The 18,920-nt window shown below is 51.4% G+C and overlaps 1 protein-coding gene across 6 annotated transcripts in view; it reads right to left on the reverse strand.

Annotated features, from left to right (window-relative positions):
* Nucleotides 1-18,920, reverse strand: part of LOC140430920 (CUGBP Elav-like family member 1) — a 192,197-nt gene that overhangs the window by 9,664 nt on the left and 163,613 nt on the right. For 5 of the 6 annotated variants that reach the window (XM_072518727.1, XM_072518724.1, XM_072518725.1 and 2 more), the window contains 3 exons: nt 17,361-17,471; nt 16,052-16,237; nt 9,953-10,096 (listed from right to left, as the gene is read on the reverse strand). In XM_072518727.1, coding sequence (XP_072374828.1) covers nt 9,953-10,096; nt 16,052-16,237; nt 17,361-17,471 — 441 coding nt within the window. The remainder of the gene's footprint in view (nt 1-9,952; nt 10,097-16,051; nt 16,238-17,360; nt 17,472-18,920) is intronic. The other variant, XM_072518723.1, reaches the window with a different exon arrangement.

Here is an 18,920-nt window from a genome sequence, read left to right on the forward strand (position 1 = left end):
ACTTATGAGGAGGAAGGTCTATTAGGGGACAGCAGCAGCCAGAGTGAAGGCACCACAATTAGCCCTGCTGCACAGACGTGTAGTACAAATCGCAGCAAAGCAATAGTGATAGGGGATTCAATAGTCAGGGGCACAGATAGGTGAAAGGGACTCCAGGATGGTAGTTTGCCTCCTGGTGCAAGGGTCCTGGGTGTCTCTGAGCGGGTACAAAGCATCCTAAAACGGGAGGGAAATCAGACAGAGTTCATTGTCCACAGTGGCACGAATGATATATGAAATGAAATGACTTATTGTCACAAGTAGGCTTCAAATGAAGTTACTGTGAAAAGCCCTAGTCGCCACATTCCGGCGCCTGTTTGGGGAGGCCAGTAGGGGAATTGAACCGTGCTGCTGGCCTGCCAAGGTCTGCTTTCAAAGCCAGCGATTTAGCCCTGTGCTAAACAGCTTAGAAAGAATAGCAAGGTCTTGCAATGGCAACGTGCTTGCGAGGACAGGAACAGGGACATAGTGCAGCTGAACACGTGGCTAAAGACTGGTGAAGGAGGCAGGGCTTCAGTTTGTTTGGTTATTGGGGCATATTCCAGGGGCCTGCACAAGAAGGACGGGTTACGCCTGAACTGGAGGGGCACCAATATCTTGGCTGGCAGGTTTCCTAGTATGGTTCAGATGGGTTTAAACTAATGTGGCAGAGGGGTGGGAATCAGAACAGTAAGCCAGAAAGTGTAGAGACTGAGGATGAGCATGGTACCAGGGCAAGTCTGGCTATGAGGAAGGGCAGGATGGGGAAGGTCGAACTCAGTGGGACTGGAGGTCTGGAGTGCATCTGCTTCAATGCACTGAGTATGACAGGTAAGAAAAAAAAAAAGGGGGGTGGCACGGTGGCTAGCATTGCTACCTCATGGCTCCAGGGACCCAGGTTCACTTCCAACCTCAGGTGACTGTGTGGAGTTTGCACTTTCTCTCCGTGTCTGCGTGGGTTTCCTCCGGGTTTCTTCCCACAGTCCAAATATGTGCAGGTTAGGTGGATTGGCCATGTTAAATTTCCCTGCAGTGTCCAAAAGACTAGGTAGGGTCACTGGGTTACAGGGATAAGGTAGAGGTTTGGGCTCAAGTAGGGTGCTGTTTCAAAGGGGCCACTGCAGACTCGATGAGCCGAATGCCTCCTTCTGCACTGTAGGGATTCTATGGTCACAGCTGTACTACGTGAGGACACCTCAGAGAGCACATGCAGTGAGGCAATATGGGTAGAGCTCAGGAAAAGGAAGGGGAAATCACAATGTTTGGGGTTTACTGCAGGTCTCCCAACAGCCAACGGGAGATAGAGGAGATATGTAGGCAGATTTTGGAAAGATGTAAAAACAATTGGATTGATGTGGTGGGTGATTTTAACTTCCCCTGTATTGACTGGGACTCACTTAGTGCTAGACGCTTGGATGGGGCAGAATTTGTAAGGAGCGTCCAGGAGGGCTTCTTGAAACAGTATGCAAATAGTCAAACTAGGAATGGGGCCATACCAAACCTGGTATTGGGGAACGAGCCCGGCCAGGTGGTCGAAGTTTCAATTGGGGAGGATTTTGGGAACAGTGACCATAATTCCATAGGCTTTAAGCTACTTGCGGATAAGGATAAGAGTGGTCCTCGGGTGAAGATGCTAAATTGGGGGAAGGCTAATTACGACAACATTAGGCAGGAACTGAAGAATTTAGATTGGGGGCGGCTGTTTGAGGGTAAAACAACATCTGACATGTAGGATTCTTTCAAACGTCAGTTGATAGGAATTCAGGACTGGCATGTTCCTGTGAGGATGAAGGATACGTATGGCAAGTTTTGGGAACCTTGGATAACGATATTGTGAGCCTAGTCAACTACAAAAGGAAGCATTGGTAAGGTCTAGAAGGCGGAGAACAGATGAAGCCCTTGAAGAATATAAAGAGAGTAGGAAGGAACTTAAGTAAGCTGCTCCCCAGACCTGGGACACTTGCCCATGAAGTGCCGCCCGTACTACTATCCACGTGAGTTGACTTCAGCCATTATCACAGCGGCCTACATCCCACTCCAGGCAGAAGTGAAGAAGACGCTGGACGAACTGTACACAATCATAAACAACAACGAAACAGAACAAACGGCCTTGTTCATCGTGGCCGGAGACTTCAACAAGGCCAACCTCAAGAGTGTACTGTCAAAATTCCACAAACACATCTCCTGTCCCACTAGGGGCGACAACACTATGATCCATATTTAAGAACTCAGCAACCAACCTAAACGAGTATGCCACCACCGTCACAGACTTTATCAGCAAATGTGTAGACGACTGTGTGCCAAAGAAAGCAGTACATACGTTCCCCAACAGGAAACCATGGCTTAATCGGGAGATTGACTCCCTACTGAAGGCTAGGTCTGAGGCTTTCAAGTCAGGCGACCCTGACCTATACAAGCAATCTAGGTACGACCTCCGCAAAGTCATCAGGGATACCAAGTAACAATATCGGACCAAGTTACAGTCACAGACTAATGTTACGGACTCTCGGCGGTTGTGGGAAGGCTGAAACAACATAACAGGCTACAAAGTGAAGCCAAGTAGAATCTCCGGCAGCAGCGCACCCCTTCCTGATGAACTCAATGCATTCTATGCTCGGTTTGAGCAGGAAACCATCAAACTGCTGTGGACTGCCCCAGCAGCCCCGGACACTCCCATCCCCATCGTCCTTCATGAAAGTAAACCCTCAGAAGGTGACGAGTCCGGACAGGGTCCCGGGTCATGCACTCAGATCCTGTGCAGCTGTGCATTCTTCCAGCTGGCAGGAGTGTTCGCGGATATTTTCAACCTCTCCCTACTTCCTTCCGAGGTCCCCACCCGCTTCAATAAGTCCACCATCATTCCGGTGCCAAATAAGAACCAGGCAACGTGCCTCAATGACTATCGTCCGGTGGCCTTGACATCAATTGCAATGAAGTGCTTCGAGAGGTTGGTCATGAGGCACATCAACTGCATACTCCCAGAATGCCTAGATCCGTTGCAATTTGCATACCGCCACAACTGGTCCACAGCAGACCCCATTTTCCTGGCCCTATACTCATCCCTGGAGCATCTCGACAACAAGGAGTCCTACATCAGACTCCTGATTATTGACTACAGTTCCACCTTCAACACCATAATCCCAGCCATGCTTATATCAAAGCTCCAAAACCTAGGACTTGTTCCTCACTCTGCAACTGTATCTAAGACTATCTGACCACAATCAGTAAGAACATACAACATAACAGCGCAGTACAGGCCCTTCGGCCCTCGATGTTGCGCCGACCTGTGAAACCACTCTAAAGCCCATCTACACTATTCCCTTATTGTCCATATGTCTATCCAATGACCATTTGAATGTCCTTAGTGTCGGCGAGTCCACTACTGTTGCAGGCAGGGCATTCCACGCCCTTACTACTCTCTGAGTAAAGAACCTACCTCTGACATCTGTCTTATATCTATCTCCCCACAATTTAAAGCTATGTCCCCTCGTGCTAGACATCACCATCCGAGGAAAAAGGCTCTCACTGTCCACCCTATCCAATCCTCTGATCATCTTGTATGCCTCAATTAAGTCACCTCTTAACCTTCTTCTCTCTAACGAAAACAGCCTCAAGTCCCTCAGCCTTTCCTCATAAGATCTTCCCTCCAGACCAGGCAACATTCTGGTAAATCTCCTCTGCACCCTTTCCAATGCTTCCACATCCTTCTTATAATGCGGTGACCAGAATTGCACGCAATACTCCAAATGCGGCCGCACCAGAGTGCTGTATAGCTACAACATGACCTCATGGCTCCTAAACTCAATCCCTCTACCAATAAAAGCTAACACACCGTACGCCTTCTTAACAACCCTCTCAACCTGGGTGGCAACTTTCAGGGATCTATGTACATGGACACCGAGATCTCTCTGCTCATCCACACTGCCAAGAATCTTACCATTAGCCCAGTACTCTGTCTTCCTGTTATTCCTTCCAAAATGAATCACCTCACACTTTCCTGCATTAAACTCCATTTGCCACCTCTCAGCCCAGCGCTGCAGCTTATCTATGTCCTTCTGTAAATTGTAACATCCCTCCACACTGTCCACAACTCCACCGACTTTAGTGTCATCTGCAAATTTACTCACCCATCCTTCTACGCCCTCCTCCAGGTCATTTATAAAAATGACAAACAGCAGTGGCCCCAAAACAGATCTTTGTGGTACACCACTAGTAACTGGACTCCAGTCTGAACATTTCCCATCAACCACTACCCTTTGTCTTCTTCCAGCTAGCCAACTAGCCAAAAAACAACAAAGAACAAAGAAAGGTACAGCAGAGGAACAGGCCCTTCGGCCCTCCAAGCCTGCGCTGACCACGCTGCCCGTCTAAACTAAAATCTTCTACACTTCCTGGGTCTGTATACCTCTATTCCCATCCTATTCATGTATTTGTCAAGATGCCCCTTAAATATCACTATCGTCCGTGCTTTCCGCCACCTCCTCCAGCAGCGAGTTCCAGGCACCCACTACCCTCTGCGTAAAAAAACCTGCCTCATACATCTCCTCTAAATCTTGCCCCTCACACCTTAAACCTATGCCCCCTAGTAATTGACCCCTCTACCCTGGGAAAAAGCCTCTGACTATCCACTCTGTCTATGCCCCTCATAATTTTGTAGACCCCTATCAGGTCGCCCCTCAACCTCCGTCGTTCCAGTGAGAACAAACAGTTTATTCAACCGCTCCTCATAGCTAATGCCCTCCATACCAGGCAACATCCTGGTAAATCTCTTCTGCACCCTCTGCGTAAAAAACTTGACTCGTACAACTACTCTAAACCTTGCCCCTCTCACCTTAAACCTATGCTCCCTAGTAATTGACCCCTCTACCCTGGGGAAAAGCCTCTGACTATCCACTCTGTCTATGCCCCTCATAATTTTGTAGACCTCTATCAGGTCTATCATTCTGGTAAATCTCTTCTGCACCCTCTCTAAAGCCTTCACATCCTTCTGGTAGTGTGGCGACCAGAATTGAACACTATACTCCAAGTGTGGCCTAACTAAGGTCCTATAAAGCTGCAACATGATTTGCCAATTCTTATACTCAATGCCCCGGCCAATGAAGGCAAGCATGCCGTATACCTTCTGGACTACCTTCTCCACCTGTGTTGCCCCTTTCAGTGACCTGTGGACCTGTACACCAAAATCTCTCTGACTGTCAATACTCTTGAGGGCTCTACCATTCACTGTATATTCCGTGCCTGCATTAGACCTTCCAAAATGCATTACCTCACATTTGTCCGGATTAAACTCCATCTGCCACCTCTCCGCCAAAGTCTCCAAACGATCTAAATCCTGCTGTATCCTCTGACAGTCCTCATCGCTAGCTGCAATTCCACCAACCTTTGTGTCGTCTGCAAACTTACTAATCAGACCAGTTACATTTTCCTCCAAATCATTTATATATACTACGAACAGCAAAGGTCCCAGCACTGATGCCTGCGGAACACCATTAGTCACAGCCCTCCAATTAAAAAAGCACCCTTCCATTGCTACTCTCTGCCTTCTATGCCCTAGCCCGTTCTGTATCCATCTTGCCAGCTCCCTGATCCCGTGTTGACTTCACCTTTTGTACCAGTCTACCATGAGAGATCTTGTCAAAGGCCTTACTGAAGTCCATAGAGACAACATCCACTGCCCTACCTGCATCAATCATCTTTGTGACCTCCTCGAAAAACTCTATCAAGTTAGTGAGACACAATCTCCCCTTCACAAAACCACGCTGCCTCTCGCTAATACATCCATTTGCTTCCAAATGGGAGTAGATCCTGTCTCGAAGAATTCTCTCCAGCAATTTCCCTACCACTGACGCATGGCTCACCGGCCTGTAGTTCCCTGGATTATCCTTGTTGCTCTTCTTAAACAGAGGAACAACATTGGCTATTCTCCAGTCCTCCGGGACATCATCTGAAGACAGTGAGGATCCAAAGATTTCTGTCAAGGCCTCAGCAATTTCCTCTCTAGCCTCCTTCAGTATTGTGGGGTAGATCCCATCAGGCCCTGGGGACTTATCTACCGTAATATTTTTCAAGACGCCCAACACCTCATCTTTTTGGATCTCAATGTGACCCAGGCTATCTACACACTCTTCTCCAGACTCAACATCCACCAATTCCTTCTCTTTGGTCAATACTGATGCAAAGTATTCAGTTCGTACATCGCTCATTTCCTCTGGCTCCACACAGATTCCCTTGCCTATCCTTCAGTGGACCCTCAGTACTGCCTCTCCGACAGTGCAGTGACGCTCTGACACTGCAATGCTGTCTCAATTGCTACTCTGATAGCTCTGCGCTTCTTCAGTGCTGTATTGTGGTGCTCGTCTGTTTTTGGAATCTGGAATATGGCTGGACTCCACTGACTTTTACTCAGGCAGTAAACTGAGCATCAAGCCACAAATAATAGTCGGGTAGGTGAAAACTGGGACATTGATGAGGCGCTGTAGCAGTAGCAGAATTGTATTGAAGCATAATCTCTAACCTCATGGCCGAACACATCACCCACTCTACCCATAGCAAGTCTGAGCAGTAGGTGTGTCTGGAGCTGCACCAGGCATACGTAAAAATGAGACACCGATTTGCTACAACACAGGACTGCATGCATGTAAGACAGTGAAAGCAGCATGTGATAGACAGATCAAAGTTCTGCAGTGCTGCCACATGTAGTTGTGATTGGTGGTGGACAACTAAGCAGAGGCTCGAAAAACAGCCCTATCCCCAATGATGCGAAAGACCTCTACAAAAAAAGGACAATGAAGCAATTTCAGCCAGAGGTGTGGAGTGGATGATCCACCTCAACCTCATCCTGAGGTCAGAAGAACATAAGAAATAGGAGCAAGAGCAGACAATTCGGCCCCTCCCCTCACAACCAGCTCTACCATTCAGTATGATTTGTCTTCCACCTGAAGTCAACCTTTCCACACAACTGCCATATCCTTGGATTCTCTTGTCATCCAAATTTTCATTGACCTTCCTTTGCAATAAACTCCATGATCGAACATTTGTGGGGTGCAGAATTCCGATGATTCATAACCCTGGAGTGAAAAAAATTTCTTACCCCAGTCCGAAATGGCCGAATCCTTCTTTTGAGACGGTTACTCCAAGGCCTAGATGCCCCAGCCACATTTCCTCAGCATCCACCTCGAATACACTATCCAGTGTATTCAGAATTTTGTTTTAAACAGATCATCTCTCATTCTTCTCAGCTTCAGGAAATGTAGGCCTGATCCACTCAATCCCCCCTCATAGGGCACCCACAGACATAGGCTGGTGAATTTTCATTGCACTCCTTCTAGGCAAGTATATAGCTGCTTTGGTAAGGTGACCAGAATTCTGGAATATTTGAGATGTGAATGGGCAGACAAATGATAGACGGCATTTAATACTGAAAAGTATGAGGTGATGCATTTTGGCAGGAGGGATTGGGAGAGACAATATGGACTGAATGGCACAAAAGTGTCCAGGAACAGAGGGACTCAGGGGTTCGGTGCACCGATCTCTGAAGGTGACGGGACATATTAAGAGAGTAGTTAGTAAAGCATAATTCATAAATAGAGTCATTGATGCAGAAGCAGGGCGGTTAGGCTGAACATGGAAAAGCTCTGATTAGGTCACAATTAGAGCATTGAGCCCAATTCTCACCACCACACTTTCAGAAGAAGTGTGTGCCCCTAAGGGGCTGAACAGATTTGCCACAATGGTTTCAGGGATGGAGGATTTTAACCACAGTTAGGGTTGGAGAAGCTGGAGTTGCTATCCTGGAACAGAGGAGATAATGGGGAGATTTGATAGGCAGGTACACGATTATAACAGGTTTGGATAAGGTAGATGAGGAAAAGCTCTTCCCTTTCGCTGACAGTATAAGGACTAGGAGACACATTTAATATTTTGCACAGGAGAGGCAGGGAGGAATGTGGTGAAGGATTTTTTTTGCACAGCGAGTGGTAACGACCTGGAACTCTCTATTCAAGAGAGGGGTGGAAGTGGAGATATCAATGATTTCAAAATGAAACTGAATGGGAACTAAAGGTGTGGGTCACAAAGAGAGAGCAGGAGTAGGAGAGTGGGACTGACTGGATGCTCCACACAGAACTGGTTAGCTGAATGACTTCCTTCTGTGCCTTAATGACTCGATCACTCTTTTGTGTCCTCATTGCAGCTTACTTTCCAACCTAACTTTGGATGTTAACTTGGTCCATGACATTTTGTCCATTTATATAAGGAGCCGATATAGGTAATTAGGTGAGGCTCAAGTACTGACCCTTGCAGTACCGCACTAGTTATCACCTGTCAATCTCAAAATGTTCTGTTCATTCCTCCTGCTTTCTGTGCATTAACTATTCCTCAATTCAGATGGCCTCCTGTGAACCTGAAATTTTCTTCTTCTTTTGGGGCAGCACGGTAGCACCGTGGTTAGCATGGTTGCTTCACAGCTCCAGGGTCCCAGGTTCAATTCCCGGCTTGGGTCACTGTCTGTGCGGAGTCTGCACGTCCTCCCCGTGTGTGCATGTGGGTTTCCTCCGGGTGCTCCGGTTTCCTCCCACAGTCCAAAGATGTGCAGGTTAGGTGGATTGGCCATGATAAATTGCCCTTCGTGTCCAAAATTGCCCTTAGTGTTGGGTGGGGTTACTGGGTTATGGGGATAGGGTGGAGGTGTGGGCGTAAGTGGGGTGCTCTTTCCAAGAGCCGGGCTGACTCGATGGGCCGAATAGCCTCCTTCTGCACTGTAAATTCTACAATCTTTTACGTGGCAAGTCATTGAATGATTTTTGAAAAAAAGACATCCAATGGTTTTCTCTCATCTAGTCTGGTTACAATTTCAAAAGGTTCACTGATTTGTCAAATGCTTTCTTAAACCTATGTTGATTCCACTGAAAGATGTCATCATTTTCTTTTTCCATTTTTTTAAATTAAGGAGCAATTTAGCACTGCCAATCCACCAACTCTGCACATCTTTTTGGTTGTGGGGGGTGAGACCCACACAGACACGGGGAGAATGTTCAAACCCCACATGGATAGTCACTCAAGTGCCACCCCACCACTCCATGTTAATTGACCAGCAATCTGGAGTGAGTTAATGATCCAGATACCCGAGTTAAAATTCTAACTTGCTCGCTGAGAATTAAACTCAGTTAACTAAATCTAGGGAAAAAAGTGACCAATCAAGGTGAAAGAGAGACTAACCTGGGCCATTTAATGGCATTATCATCATCACCAAATCCTCCACCATCAACATCTTGCGAGTTACCATTGACCAGAAACTGAACTGGATCAGCCATATAAATGCGGTGGCTACCAGGTAGGCTCAGGCGCTAAGAATCCTGCAGCGAGCAACTCACCTCCCGACTCCCAAAACCTGTCCACCATTTACAAGGCACAACGTCAGCACAATGTAGTTGTAATGTGCACCTTGACAAAATGCTGGAAAGCAGCACATCAAGGGTACTGTTGAAATGTGTAACTTATAAAAAAAGAGTAAAGGTTGCTCTTGAAGTGGCTGGGAAGCTGAGCTCAGGCCTTTTGGGACTGTCCCAACACCTGGAGATGGGCCCAGGCTCTACACAGTGAAAAAAAATTGACAGCCTGTGCTAATGGAAACTCTCCAATTCTGCTTTTTGGCAATCTGGAATATTCTGATGCTGGGCACGGATCTGTGGGCAAATAGGCTTTGGTGAGGGTCCACTTCTTGGGCAAACGAGCCAGGGTGAACGTGAGCACTGAATAAAGAGAGACATCCATGAGAGAGGAAATGAGCACTGCAGTCTCACAAACTGTCCCCCTGTGAGTGAAGAGAGGGCTGTTCAGCGTATCAATGCCCTCACTCCAACAGCAGCCTCACATCATTTTGCACATATCACAACAGGCTGATATTCACTACACCCACAACAGGCAACATACCCACCAAAACATTTGCTCAAGTTCGTCTGTTTGTCAATGAAAACCTTGGCAGAAACGACATTTCCGAAAGGCATAAACATCTGGAGCAGGTCCTGATCTCCAAACTCTTGGGGCAGGTGGTATATAAACAGATTACCTCCCTCTGGTCCTGAGAGAGACGGGGAGAGAGTGGGGAGGGGGGAGAGAAGAGAGCGAGCGCAGGGGAGGGGGAGGGTGGAGCGCGGGGGAGGGAGAGCGCGGGGAGGGGGAGGGAGAGCGCGGGGAGGGGGGGAGAGCGCGGGGGAGGGGGAGGGAGAGCGCGGGGGAGGGGGAGGGAGAGCGCGGGGGAGGGGGAGGGAGAGCGCGGGGGAGGGGGAGGGAGAGCGCGGGGGAGGGGGAGGGAGAGCGCGGGGGAGGGGGAGGGAGAGCGCGGGGGAGGGGGAGGGAGAGCGCGGGGGAGGGGGAGGGAGAGCGCGGGGGAGGGGAGGGAGAGCGCGGGGGAGGGGGAGGGAGAGCGCGGGGAGGGAGAGCGCGGGGGAGGGAGAGCGCGGGGGAAGGGGAGGGAGAGCGCGGGGGAAGGGGAGGGAGAGCGCGGGGGAAGGGGAGGGAGAGAGCGGGGGAAGGGGAGGGAGAGCGCGGGGGAAGGGGAGGGAGAGCGCGGGGGAAGGGGAGGGAGAGCGCGGGGGAAGGGGAGGGAGAGCGCGGGGGAAGGGGAGGGAGAGCGCGGGGGAAGGGGAGGGAGAGCGCGGGGGAAGGGGAGGGAGAGCGCGGGGGAAGGGGAGGGAGAGCGCGGGGGAAGGGGAGGGAGAGCGCGGGGGAAGGGGAGGGAGAGCGCGGGGGAAGGGGAGGGAGAGCGCGGGGGAAGGGGAGGGAGAGCGCGGGGGAAGGGGAGGGAGAGCGCGGGGGAAGGGGAGGGAGAGCGCGGGGGAAGGGGAGGGAGAGCGCGGGGGAAGGGGAGGGAGAGCGCGGGGGAAGGGGAGGGAGAGCGCGGGGGAAGGGGAGGGAGAGCGCGGGGGATGGGGAGGGAGAGCGCGGGGGAAGGGGAGGGAGAGCGCGGGGGAAGGGGAGGGCGAGCGCGGGGGAAGGGGAGGGGCGAGCGCGGGGGAAGGGGAGGGCGAGCGCGGGGAGGGAGAGCGCGGGGGAGGGAGAGCGCGGGGGAGGGAGAGCGCGGGGGAGGGAGAGCGCGGGGAGGGAGAGCGCGGGGAGGGAGAGCGCGGGGGAGGGAGAGCGCGTGGAGGGAGAGCGCGGGGGAGGGAGAGCGCGGGGGAGGGAGAGCGCGGGGAGGGAGAGCGCGGGGAGGGAGAGCGCGGGGGAGGGAGAGCGCGGGGGAGGGAGAGCGCGGGGAGGGAGAGCGCGGGGAGGGAGAGCGCGGGGAGGGAGAGCGCGGGGAGGGAGAGCGCGGGGAGGGAGAGCGCGGGGAGGGAGAGCGCGGGGAGGGAGAGCGCGGGGGTCGAGAGGTGGAGCGGGGAGAGGGAGAGCCGGGGAGGGAGGGGGAGGAGAGCGGAAAAAAGCAAAATTATTAGCTGAAGCTAAACTGACTACAGTGTCACTTCTTAACATATGAGCAAAGCCATTGCATCACTGAACTCAAACAACAGGTCAATGTGGATACCAACTATTTTGTTGAAGCCAAATAATCTAAATTAAATTAACTGAGGACAAATTTAACCAGCAGCAATTTAAAGGATACTGCCTTAAACAAAAACGAAACACTAATGAAACCCAAAACATCAAATTAAAATGTGTTTAGGAGGCTCAATGTAACACGCCAGCCCCTGCAGTGCTCAGCGGATGCGTAATGCCTCGATGGTGCCCACACACACCACAAGCTCCCTCTCCAGGGACACCAGGCTGCGCATTTAGCTTCACAGCGCCAGGGTCCCAGGTTCGATTCGGCTTGGGTCACTGTCTGTGCAGAGTTAGCACGTTCGTCCTGTGTCTGTGTTGTTTTCCTCTGGGTGCTCCGGTTTCCTTCCACAAGTCCCGCAAGACGTGCTGTTCGGTGAATTGGACATTCTGAATTCTCCCTCCGCTTACCCAAACATGCGCCCGAGTGTGGCAACTGGGGTATTTTACAGTATCTTCTTTGCATTGTTAATGTTAGCCTACTTGCGACACTAATAAAGATTATTTATTATAAAAAGCCACAGGAGAGGAGCAGACAGTAGGATCGGATAAACCTCTCAGTAGCATGCAGTCTGGAGCTGTTTATGTCAAGAATGGCCATCCCTAATGTGCAGACTCACGTGGAGATCCACCGCCTTCCCCACCCCTCTCCGCAGCGTGTGCCGATGTGGACTGCAACACTGTCAGATCTCACCCTTCATTGCCCATCGTTGGAAATACTGCCAGAATAATGCATAACATACCCAACCCCTAACACCACTCAAACCGATCCCAGTCTCTGTACCCCTCTCGTACAGATACCTGCCCCATTACCCCATTCAGATTGATGCCTGTGCCCAACTCCTACCAATCCCCATACCGAGCATCCCCCCCCCGGTATTCAACCCAGCCCCGTGCCCGACTCTTAGCTGCACCCGGACTGAACCCCACCTCCGTACCCCACTTGCACTGAACCCACCCCAGTACTCCTCTCTACTGAACCTGACCCCATACCTCACTCGCACTGAACACACCTCTGTACCCCACACTGACTGAATCCACTCACACTGAACCCGCCCCCGTACCCCTCCCTTACTGAACCTGTCCCCGTACCCCACTTACTGAACCTGTCCCCGTACCCCACACTTACTGAACCCTTACTGAAGGGCAGCACGGTAGCACAAGTGGATAGCAATGTGGCTTCACAGCGCCAGGGTCCCAGGTTCGAGTCCCCGCTGGTTCACTGTCTGTGCGGGGTCTGCACGTTCTCCCCGTGTGTGCGTGGGTTTCCTCCGGATGCTCCAGTTTCCTCCCACAGTCCAAAGATGTGATTAGGTGGATTGGCCATGATAAATTGCCCTTAGTGACCAAAACGTTAGGAGGGGTTATTGGGTTACGGGGATAGGGTGGAGGCGAGGGCGTAAGTGGGTCGGTGCAGACTCGATGAGCCGAATAGCCTCCTTCTGTACTGTATGTTCTATGTTCCTGTACCCCAGTCTGACTGAACCCTCCCAGTGTCCCACTCTTACTGAACCCTGCCTGTACCCCACTCTTACTGAACCCACTGAGTACCCCACTCTTACTGAACCCAGCGAAAACCCCACTCTCACTGAACTCTCCAAGTACTCCTCTCTTACAGAACTCTCCAGGTATCCCACCAATACTGAACCCACCGAGTACCCCACTCTTACTAAACTCTCCAGGTACCCCACTCTTATTGAACCGACCGAGTACCCCAGCCTTACTGAACCCACCGAGTACCCCACTCTTACTGAACCCACCGAGTACCCCACTCTTACTGAACCCACTGAGTACCCCACTCCTACTGAACCCACCGAGTACCCCACTCTCACTGAACTCTCCAGGTACCCCATTCTTACATCACTCTTTTGGAACGCACCAAGCACCCCACTCTTTCTGAACCCACCCCGTACCCCACTCTTACTGAACACGCCCCGTACCCCACTCTTACTGAACCTCCCCGTACCCCACTCCTACTGAACCCTCCCCGTACCCCACTCTTACTGAACCCTACCCGTACCTCACTCCTACTGAACCTCCCCTGTAACCCACTCGCACTGAACCCTCCCCGTACCCCACTCTTACTGAGCCCTCCCCGGAACCCACTCTTACTGAAACCTCCCCGTATCACACACCTACTGAACCCTCCCCGTATCCCACTCTTACTGAACCCTCCCCGTACCCCACTCTTACTGAACCCTCCCCAGAACCCACTCTTACTGAACCCTCCCCGTAACCCACTCTTACTGAGCCCTCCCCGGAACCCACTCTTACTGAAACCTCCCCGTATCCCACACCTACTGAACCCTCCCCGTAACCCACTCTTACTGAACCCTCCCCGTACCCCACTCTTACTGAACCCTCCCCAGAACCCACTCTTACTGAACCCTCCCCGTACCCAACTCCTACTGAACCCTCCCCGTATCCCACTCTTACTGAACCCTCCCCGTAACCCACTCTTACTGAACCCTCCCCGTAACCCATTCCTACTGAACCTCCCATACCCCACTCTTCCTGAACCCTCCCCGTACCCCACTCCTACTTAACCCTCCCCGTACCCCTCTCTTACTGAACCCTCCCCGTACCTCACTCTTACTGAACCCTCCCCGTACCCCACTCTTTCTGAACACGCCCCGTACCCCACTCTTACTGAACCTCCCCGTAACCCACTCTTACTGAACCCTCCCCGTAACCCACTCCTACTGGACCCTCCCCGTAACCCACTCTTACTGAACCCTCCCCATACCTCACTCTTACTGAACCTCCCCTGTACCCCACTCGCATTGAACCCTCTCCGTACCCCACCCTTACTGAACCCTCCCCGTGCCCCACTCTTACTGAACCCTCCCCGTACCTCACTCACACTGAACCCTCCCCGTACCCCACTCTTACTGAACCCTCCCCGTACCCCACTCTTACTGAACACTCCCCGTACCTCACTCTTACTGAACCTCCCCTGTACCCCACTCGCACTGAACCCTCCCCGTACCCCACTCTTACTGAACCCTCCCCGTACCCCACTCTTACTGAACCCTCCCCGTACCCCACTCTTACTGAACCCTCCCCGTACCCCACTCTTACTGAACCGTCCCCGTACCCTACTCTTACTGAACCCTCCCCATACCCCACTCTTACTGAACCCTCCCCGTACCCCACTCTTACTGAACCCTCCCGTACCCCACTCTTACTGAACCCTTCCCGTACCCCACTCTTACTGAACCCTCCCCGTACCCCACTCTTACTGAACCCTCCCCGTACCCCACTCTTACTGAACCCTCCCCGTACCCCACTCTTACTGAACCCTCCCCGTACCCCACTCTTACTGAACCCTCCCCGTACCCCACTCTTACTGAACCCTCCCCGTACCTCACTCTTACTGAACCTCCCCTGTACCCCACTCGCACTGAACCCTCCCCATACCCCACTCTTACTGAACCCTCCCCGTACCCCACTCTTACTGAACCCTCCCCGTACCTCACTCTTACTGAACCTCCCCTGTACCCCACTCGCACTGAACCCTCCCCGTACCCCACTCTTACTGTACCCTCCCCATACCCCACTCTTACTGAACCCTCCCCGTACATCACTCTTACTGAACCTCCCCTGACCCCACTCTTACTGACCCCTCCCCGTACCCCACTCTTACTGAACCATCCCCGTACCCCACCTGCACATCTATGGGTTGTGGGGGTGAAACCCACGCAGACACGGGGAAAATGTGCAAACTCCACACAGACAGGACCGGGATTGAACCTGGGACCTCAGCGCCGTGAAGCAACCTTGCTAACCACATGCACCACCGTGCTGCCCTTCCTATACCCCAGTCTTACTGAACCCACCCCCATATCTCTCTCTTACTAAATCCGCCCCCGTGCCCTACTCTTACTCAACCCTCCCCATACCCCACTCATACTGAGCCTGCCCCCGTATCCCACTCTTATTGAACCCTCCTCGTACCCCACTCTTCCTAAACCTGCCCCGTACCCCACTCTCACTAAACCTGCCTCCGTACCCCATTCTTACTGACCATGCCCCCGTACCCCACTCTTACTAAACCCGCCCCCGTGCCCTACTCTTACTGAACCCGCCCCCGTGCCCCACTCTTACTGAACCCACCCAGTACCCGACTCTTTAAAAAAAAAAAAAAAAAAATTTTGAGTATCCAACTTATTTTTTCCAATTAAGGGGCAATTTAAAAAAAAATAAACTTGGAGTACACAATTTCTTTTCCAATTAAGGGGCTACCCCCATACCCCATTCGTACTGAACCCGCCCTTGACACCAGTCGCATTCACCCTGCTGTGTACCCCATGCTTACTGAACCTGTCCCCGTACACCACTCTTACTGAACCCGCCCCGGACCCCATTCGTACTGGCCAAGCCCCATTCCCCCCCCGCCTTGTACTGGCCCCGACCCCAACCACACTCAGAAATCTTGTGCACTATCCTGGATTCCAGACAAAATGGTTGGGACTGGGTTGGTGCTTCTCATGCTTACCTTCTTTCTGACTCCCTGCTGCGCTCAGATTCTGCTGGCTGAGAAGATTCTGGTTGTAGAGGGAGGGGAGTGCTGCAGCTGCATACTGCTGAATCCCCGAGTATGCCTGTGTCAGTGCATCCATTGCACTGCCTGTACCATTCGACAGACCCCCAGATCCAAGGCCTCCGTTCAAAGCTGCCATACCTGAGGACAGTTTTGATAAGGTCACTGGTCATATCTACATTTAGAATTTGCTCGACAAGTCATGAGTAAAAATGAACAGACTATATCTGATCCACCCCTGGATTAAAGCCCAAAGTCAACTCAACAGCCCCGACACCCTCACCAGACTAAAGTCTGAGCACTCTCCCAACCTCCCATCAGCCTGGAGACCTCCCACACTTCCCCCAACTCTCCCACCAGACTGCAGCTCGACTCCCTTCCCCGCAATCCCCCCCCCCACCCCCCCCACCCTCTGCCCCCAAAAACCCACTTGGCTTCCCTCCCCCGAAAGCTGCCCTTCGCCATCAGAAAGGAGCCCGTGCTCCCCTCAAACCCCCCTCAGCAGACTGGAGCTGGTCCCCCACAAACCATCATCTCCACCCCGACCACTACCTCACCGAAATAGAGTCTACCAGACTGGAGCCTGATCACCTCTGCCACTACCTTAGTCAACGGCTAGAGCACTACCCCCCACCCCCCCCAAACTACCTCACCGTTCAGCCCAATTAATCCCCTCCACTCCCAGACTGGAGTCTGAGGTGATCAGTCAAAAAACCAATGGAGATGCAGTATAATCTCCATCAATTCATCCCCTGCTTGGTCTTTATTTCCATTCTAAGACATCGGAGAACTAGGCCATTTGGCCCACCGAGTCTACTCCACCATTCTTTCATGGCTGACATGTTCCTCATCTGCTACCTACAATGTTACAGACCAAGAGCTGGACTGCAAAATCAGCCAGAGCATCTCCTCCCTAGAACACATGACCGAGGAGCAGGAGTAGGCAATTTAGCCTCCCGAGCCTAAACACCCTCAACGTGACCATGGCTGATCCCAACCCGACCTTAACTCCACTGTCCTGCCCATTCCCCATTACCCTTCAACCCATTCCAATTAAAAATCTGTCTAACTCCTCCTTAAATTTACTCACTGTCCCAGCATCCACCGTACTCTGGGGTAACCGAAAACATTTTGAATTTGGTTCGTTATGCTGCAGAGAGACCTCTATTTTGAAATAACGCGTTGCGCTGATAAAACCCTAAATACCCTAAATCCTATTGTTTCTGCTGCAATCTGAACATTGTATAAACAGTGCTCCGTTCACCTGCTAGAGAGCTGACATTGAGGCCTCCTGACGCCCCTGCCAGTGTCTGTAGTGCCCCCAGGGATGCCATCGGATTCATTGAGGAGTTTGTGTGGCTGCTGCTTGAAGAACCTGCAAAGTGATAACCAAATGAAAGACAGACCTACTTGAAATTACGTCAACACACACAATTCAAATGGGTGTAAAGTAACCTGTAAACATCCATGACGACACACAGCAACAACAAATGTACTGGAGAGGGGGGAGAACGAGATCAGGAAACAGATGTCATTCAGTATTTATATATTACTCGGGACTAACAGTGGGGAAGCTGGAATGGAAACCGAACACACCGTGACATACTTACCCTAGCTGGATCCATTATAAATCTCAACATATGAATATTTATGGGAGAAGTTAGCCAAAATGTGAGAAATACAAGAATTAAAGATTTGCAGACAAGGGTGTGCACGCAGAGAAGGTTTCTAATATTATAGCAATGTAGAATTCGTACAGTGCAGAAGGAGGCCATTCGGCCCATCAAGTATGCATCCACCCTCTGAAAGAGCCTCCCCACCCAGGTCAGGTCACCACTCCACACTAAGGGACAGTTTATCATGGCCAATCCTAACCTGCACATCCTTGGACTGTGGGAAGAAACCGGAGCACCCGGAGGGAACTCACGCAGACACAGGAAGAACGTGCAAACTGTCACCTGGGGCCGGAATTGAACCTGGGTACCTGGCGCTGTGAGGCAGTAGTGCTAATCACTGTAATTTGTACTATGATATTTTATGCACAATTTTCACATTACCTGAACAGGTTAATGAACAGAGGTAGCTGGGGGCAATGTGTTACTGCACACACCCAAGGAGATTAGTGGCTGTGATCAATGTGTTGCTACCTGGTGTCCTGTCATGAACTGGTTAATGTACTGGATGGACTGCAGGTTGTCCTCTTTGGTGCTCTTACAAAACCTTTTGTGTGGACAAAGTGGAACTGGGCTCTTGTCACTGCAGTGGTGACAGGTTAATGCCTTCAAGTAACCATTGGTCCCACATAGGTGCTCCCAATCTGAGCTGGTCAATATGCTCAGAGAGCCGGGCACACTGTCACTCAATCTCTCGGTCACATGATCAATTAGAAATGGGATATGTCTGTGGGGAGGCATCAGTCAAAGTGCGCAGGGACCAGCAAGGGCGAAAGGATAACACGTTCCAGCTCACCAGAGGTCAGGTGCAGACATGAGCTCTGCTTCAGAGAAGTTCAACGTGTAAGGCTACAGAGGCACTCAATGGGTTTTACACACCAAAATGCTGGGTACACAGGAAAACCTGAGGAGCCTATGCTTAATACATGGAGCTTACTGAACTTGGCACCGGGTGAGGTGTAAGGAAGAGCAGATTCAGACTCTAAATGCAGCAAAAGAAAGTTTGAAAGGACAGGTTGCAATTATATCGAGCTTGGAGCCTATCCTACCTAACATGGATCACTAGCATCAGCAAAACCATGATCCAGCACAACCAACAGCTGATGTCTCCACTTTCAAAGCAGTACAATCATCTTCAACTAAAAGGCTGA

Source organism: Scyliorhinus torazame, chromosome 10 (genome assembly GCF_047496885.1).
Source record: "Scyliorhinus torazame isolate Kashiwa2021f chromosome 10, sScyTor2.1, whole genome shotgun sequence".
In the NCBI taxonomy this organism is placed as follows: domain Eukaryota; kingdom Metazoa; phylum Chordata; class Chondrichthyes; order Carcharhiniformes; family Scyliorhinidae; genus Scyliorhinus; species Scyliorhinus torazame.